This window comes from Macaca fascicularis, chromosome 11, assembly GCF_037993035.2.
Source record: "Macaca fascicularis isolate 582-1 chromosome 11, T2T-MFA8v1.1".
Taxonomy (NCBI): domain Eukaryota; kingdom Metazoa; phylum Chordata; class Mammalia; order Primates; family Cercopithecidae; genus Macaca; species Macaca fascicularis.
This window is the reverse complement of record NC_088385.1, coordinates 125,413,919-125,419,950: the sequence shown is the minus strand read 5'-3', so window position 1 is coordinate 125,419,950 and position 6,032 is coordinate 125,413,919. Positions and strand designations below refer to the sequence as shown.

General features: G+C 42.1%; 1 protein-coding gene across 3 annotated transcripts in view; it reads right to left on the bottom strand.

The window, feature by feature from the left end:
* Positions 1–1,972: 1,972 nt before the first annotated feature.
* SUDS3 (SDS3 homolog, SIN3A corepressor complex component) overlaps positions 1,973–6,032 on the bottom strand; it is a 42,886-nt gene continuing 38,826 nt past the window's right edge. For all 3 annotated transcript variants that reach the window (XR_012420726.1, XM_005572372.5, XM_074007998.1), the window contains one exon: positions 1,973–5,652. Coding sequence is in view for 2 of the 3 variants with exons in the window: in XM_005572372.5 (XP_005572429.2) it covers positions 5,554–5,652 (99 nt within the window). In the remaining variant the exon portion in view is untranslated. The remainder of the gene's footprint in view (positions 5,653–6,032) is intronic.

The window sequence follows — 6,032 nt, the reverse complement described above, 5'->3', positions numbered from 1 at the left end:
ATTCTGGTAAACACCAGAGTTCCTAAAGCAAATGTATTCCTCACCATATATATTATGTCCAAAGGGAGTGAAATGATGTGTTTCTAGTTCATTCCACCGGGTGCTTTTTAAAAGCAGGAAAAGTGCTTAGCCTTCCCAAGGATGGGGCTTGGAGTTCCTCAAATGATAGTCAAAGAAGCCAGAAATTGGTTCCAATCCTGCCTCTGCCTAAAGACTGCACACTCCCGGTTTGGCTGGTAAGCAGGTCGCCAATTAGAACTGAGCAGTTTCAGGGCAGGTGACATGGAGCTGAGGTATTCTTCCATTATAGTGCCTTTACAGGAGGGCATGCCATGGAAAGGTCCACCAACATCAGAGCATCAAGATGCAGAAGGCCAACTCCACACTGACATTTTCAGAAACGAATTCAATGGCTCCAACACCATAGATGATAAGGCAGGGAGGGAGGAAGTGATCTGAAAAAATACCGATACATGTTTTCGTCCAAAGGCTCTCCTGTTGCTTATTGGATAAAGCAGTTCTCATCAAGACCAATGAGCTGTTCCCATTCCTTTTTAGGATGGTTGTATTCATGCAGGATCAACAGAAAGCAAGCTCTTGGCTGGTCACCATGACTCTCAACTATATTGCTGAGAGAGAAACCCAGAGTTATCAGGCAGGGGAAAGGGTCCTGGCAAATAATAGTGTTTGTACTTCTAGCATTTTGCTCTGGGAACATGTGTGTATAGTAGGTGAAAGCAGATTAAAAAAAAAAAAAAAAAAAAATCCCAGGGAAGCCCTGAAGAAAGGTGGAAATGTTGAATGTAATTTTAAGAGATTAAGATGGGGAAGGACTGCAAAGTATAGTAGTTAGGGGAAAACCTGGCTTGGAAACTTTAAATCCAGACTGTTACGTACTGTGCGACCTTGGAGAATCACCTCCTGTAATTCAAGGGGTCTGTTTCCTTCTTTAAAAACTGGTGAGATACTTGCTTCATGGGTGACCAAAATAATAATTGATTAATTAAATACTGGTGAGAGCAGCAGTGTACTCTCCTTCATTTATTATGAGGCTTAAACAAGGTAACACAAGGGAAGGGCCCAGCACCCAGAACATGCACTATTACTCACCAGTTTGCCTTGGCACATCATACCCTAATATCATTTGCTAACATTTACAGAGTATTTACATATGAGGCACAGTGCTGAGCTCTGGGTTTCCAGAATTAAGTCAAGGCTTAGATTGAGCCAGCCTTAAATTTGGGAGTTAGTACTGCTCCAGAGATTGTGAAGATCAGTAGAAAGTGCCTCCCATGAGGGGTTTAATACAGTGCCTGGCATACACAAAGTACTCAGGAAAAGGCAGACTCTGTGACATCAAGGGCAAGCCCCATTTGCCTTGGGAACAATGGGGAGGGTGAGCAGGCTGACCTGAATCTGTTTTTCCCCTCCCCATTTAGTCATATCCTTTGCTGCCCACTCTTAGCATTCCTGGTCAATCCCTAGCCTATACCAGGTACCTAGCTCTTCCAAAACAACCATGGTAGGAAGCAGCTCAAGAGCGTGAAGGTTAAGGTACTTAAAACAGAGAAAACTAGTCGGGAGGAGTAGCTGAAAGTCAAAGGGGCTTGTGGGTTCTGGGAATGTTATTTCTTGATCTGGATGCTCTAATAGTTACATGGATGAATTCACTTTGAGAGATTTCAACAACTTCTACAATTAAAACGTGCACACATTTCTGTTATAATTCAAACATTTTAAAAACAGGAACCACCCCTCTCCATCATCTAAAGCATAAAGCAGTCTTTCCCAAAGAGGTGCCACAACTGGGTCACAGGTCCGCCAGGTGGGTCACCTGTGGCAGCACCCAGGCTTGTCGGCTGACCCCGGGAGCAGCACAAATACCATCACTGTTTGGTTAAGATTGGTAGGCACTACCTCAAGAGCCAGGAACAATATCCTCCTTAATCATGCACCAAATAAATGAACAATATCCTCAATCGAAAGTTTATTTCAAGGTTGTTTTTCCACCCAAGATCCATTTTATTCACTTGATTTTTAATTAGTTTTATCTGCAACAAGAAGAGAGTGCACAAACATTTAAGGGTCAACACCCCTAGATCGCTCTTTACAAAACTGAGTATTAGCCTGACATCATTCTATATCTTACTCTTCACTGAGAATTAAATGCCTAGAATATCCCTTCCTCTGCCCTAACTTCCTTTCCCCATAAGCAATGGATCAAAAACCTAAATAAATTTCTATCACTTATCAAGTCAATGGATACAATACAGACTTTATGCTGGTTTTCTCTTTGAAAGTTTATTGTTTTCTTTTTTTAAAAAAAACCCTACACCTTTTATATTTTACATTCACCTCTCAGAATATTTAATGGTACCCGTTAACGATGTTATAAAAAAGACTACCAGCTGCTTGAAATGGCTGCAAATTTATCATGTTCTGGCATTAAAGTGATTTCAACTCTTTGGAAAAATTGGTGTAACAGTAAGCACCGAGATTTCAAATTCCCAGATGAGAAAAAAAAAAAAATTAATCAGGAGGAAATTTATTTAGTAAAAATTCAAGGCTAAAGAAATGTTAGAAGGAAGCCAAAACCAAAAAACTGTAAAAAATACAATCCTCTCTCCAGAATTAGGTTAAAAAATACAGTCAACTACACTTTAAACTCCATATTTCTTAGAAAAGCCACCCAGTCCTGAACACAGGGTCTCATACACAAATACATGTAGCTTGATTTGCAGATCAGCCTCTGGGATCGATCTTACACTGGCCCCAGTTAGAAGTTCAAAAAGAAAAATTAAGTTAGGTAGTCAGACATCTACAAATACCAGTATCCGCATGAATGAAAACACCCTGGCTTTGGTATGGCTACAGAAATCCATCTGGAAATTATTCCAGAGGACATGGTTCAGGGAAAATGGGGTAGGCAGGGCATGGGGGGAGGGGCACACACAAAACCTCCAAGCAGAGATAAAATGAATATTGGAACACACCGCAGCAAACACTGTACACAGACTTGAGGCAGATGCCTCGAACACAACACATACACAGGTTCTTGATCAGAATGGTCTGATTCAAAGTAATCACTTGCAGGATATAGTTTAAACTTGGAAATTCATCTGGTGCCCTGGGGTCTAGTGAGAGAAAAGATCTTTTGGAATAATGGCCACCCAGGCTAGAAGCTAACCTCCTCCTCATCTAGAAACCACAAAGTGTGTTTTCCCCTTTAGTTAGGCTTCTGCCCACCAGAGAAGTAACCCCATCTACTAACAGGAAGGCTGCTTCTGTTCCTGGTCACCACTGAGGCCTGTCAGAACGGTTCAACTGCTGATTTTTCACCTCTGGGGTGACAAAAGAAAAAGATTAAGTCCTCTGGGATTAGAAATGTAATTTACTATGCTGATTCTCAAATGGACTTCTCATCTGCCCCCATTTTCACTAGGCCCAATTAAGGGTTGTGAGGACACCGAGAAGGCAGTAGTGGAGTCGAGACTACGACTAAGGGCGCCCTCAATACCCTCAAAAGTCAGAGAGGAGAGAAGGCAAAAGTGCCCATACCCTGGTCTTCAAATAAATAGTTGCTTCACAAAAGCACAGAGGTCCCACCAGAGAAGGCCAGAAAGAGGCAACTTGTTGCTGCTTCAACGCAGAACCCCAGTGGTTATCAATACAATCCTCAACAATAAAAACAAACTTTGGTATACCGTTTAGGACAAAACACATGATCATTGAAAAACCCCACCTTCAATGGAAAAATACATGAAATACATCTAATTTCCACCACACGGCACTACATGAAAACCAACAGCTGCATGATATGCGACGTGACATACACATCATATGTGTAACAGTTCAAGACAGGGAAGTCCTGTCTCACAGCCAAGGCTAACAAACAAGAACAGGTGAAGCCTGTGTTTACAATGGGCTGGGTTCACTGTAGTAAACATCATAGCAGTCGGGGGTTGGAGGGCAGAGAAGAAACACAGAACCCCAGGCAACTTTTGATAATAGCGTCATTTATCCTGTTTTCTAAATAAGACTCCAACACCAGAAAAAAAAAAAAAAAAAGAGGAAAAAACAGATAAATTAAAACAAAAATCTATCTGTATAAGTCTTTACTTGTACAAGTCAGTAAGGTTTGGTCTCTGTAGAGCCAGAACTTCAGAGAAGGTGATTTAATTGTCATCACAGCCCCCCAACTTGCTATGGGGTATGTACATCAAGAGACAACATGAAGAGAATCACTTGAGACCAAATGAATGAATTACAAAGAAAGATTTCCTAGAATGTGTAAGTTCTACTGATTGCCCATAGAGACGCTAACAGTTGCTCTAACCCCCAAATGTTTAAACATCTCAAGATGGCAACACGAGTACAGAAAACCCCAACACTCATCACCCAATGAATCATTTCTCCAATCATGGGAATGAGGGAAGGATGTAAGAAAGGCTGTTTCATCAGGACTCATTAAGGAGGGTGTCAGTCCAGAGGCAGCCACAGGAGAGCTTTCCTTGTCTTCAACCTGGGCCAAATGAAGCTATGAGTGCTCAGGAATTGACAACAAAGTTCTCCGCAGGTTTGGAATGGCCAATGTACAATAATGGCATCAGCCACAAGAGTGAAACTTGAATCGTGCATGAGGGTCTACAGATCACTGATTATTGCACTATCAAACTCACCTCCCACCCATAAGAGATTACCCAGATAATCAGCCTGTGGCACCTACTACTACTGCCAACTTGGGAACAAGGGAGAGGAAGGAATTCCAAATGAAAACTTCTGAAATGACCACTTCTTATTCCAGCTTAAGCTAGAACAAATGTTTGAATAAATCACCTGCATTAAATAACATTTAAAATATGGTACCTTCAGCACATTATAAATATGAAATGTCCCCTCCCCAAACCCCATTTACTTCAGTGCACATAGTCAGTCTCCCAGGCAAGGTTTTCCATCACTCAGCCAGTGGAATGGATGGCTTGCGCCAGATGTCACACAAAGCATTTATTTGTCCGAGAAGGCTGAGAGCCAGGAGACTTCATCTCCTCCTGCTAGGACCTCTGCCCCAAGCTTCTGGGGAAATAGTGAATTGGGCTCGACGGGGAAAGTAGCTACATAATCCACTAATCAGATTCAAAACATGAAAATGCACTGGAGAGTGTATCCCTTCCTGCTCTTCTCCATGATATAGAGACCTAAAGATAATAGAAACAGCTGTCCCTTCAAACTCAGAGGTTTTCAAAAACAAGTATAAGCAAAAAATAAGGAAATAAAAGGAAAGTAAATCAAACCCCCAATACTCCTGAAAGTAAAATAGTCTCCTGGTGACCGATCTCTGGAAGAAGTTGAGGCAGAAAAGACTGACAAAGTTGGAAGTGACCAGCCACAAAAGTGTCTTAAGGAATCCACGACAGTGCTCTCCATTTCCAAGGCTGAGTAGCTATTCCCGGAAGTTAACATTTTTCTATTAAGAAAACAAAACAAAACAAAACAGAACAAAACAAAATAAAACCCACTCCAGAAAAAGGGTCAAGAGAAGAGCACTGCAGAAAGTCAAGCAGCTGAGCGTCGGCGGATCACAAAGAGCCCGCGCTGAAGCTGGCCCAGGTAGATCCTCATCTTGGTGCTGTCACTTGTCTTCCTCACCCAGATCTGCAGGGGAGTGGAAAGGGAACAAGATGAGAAGTTCAATACAGAACAGCAAATCTCCCACACCATCAAAATATCGGCACGAGTGCGACGCAGGCAGAAAGCTGGTAGCCTCTTGCTGGAATAAACTGTCTCAACTTATGAGGACTTCATAAGCACCTCTGACCTCGGGCCATCTAAAGGCATGCCTCTGGGAACAGGCATCGGCCTTGAACTCACTTCTCGGCCATCTCTCTCACACCTGTGATTACAAAAATGGAAAGCACTGCAACCTTGGGTTCCATTTCTGCCTTGATCTTAAAGATGCTTTTAAATTGGGTTTGATTACTGCGTTATCAACACTCAAGGGACATCTTTTCATAAACACAAACTTTCAATCAAAT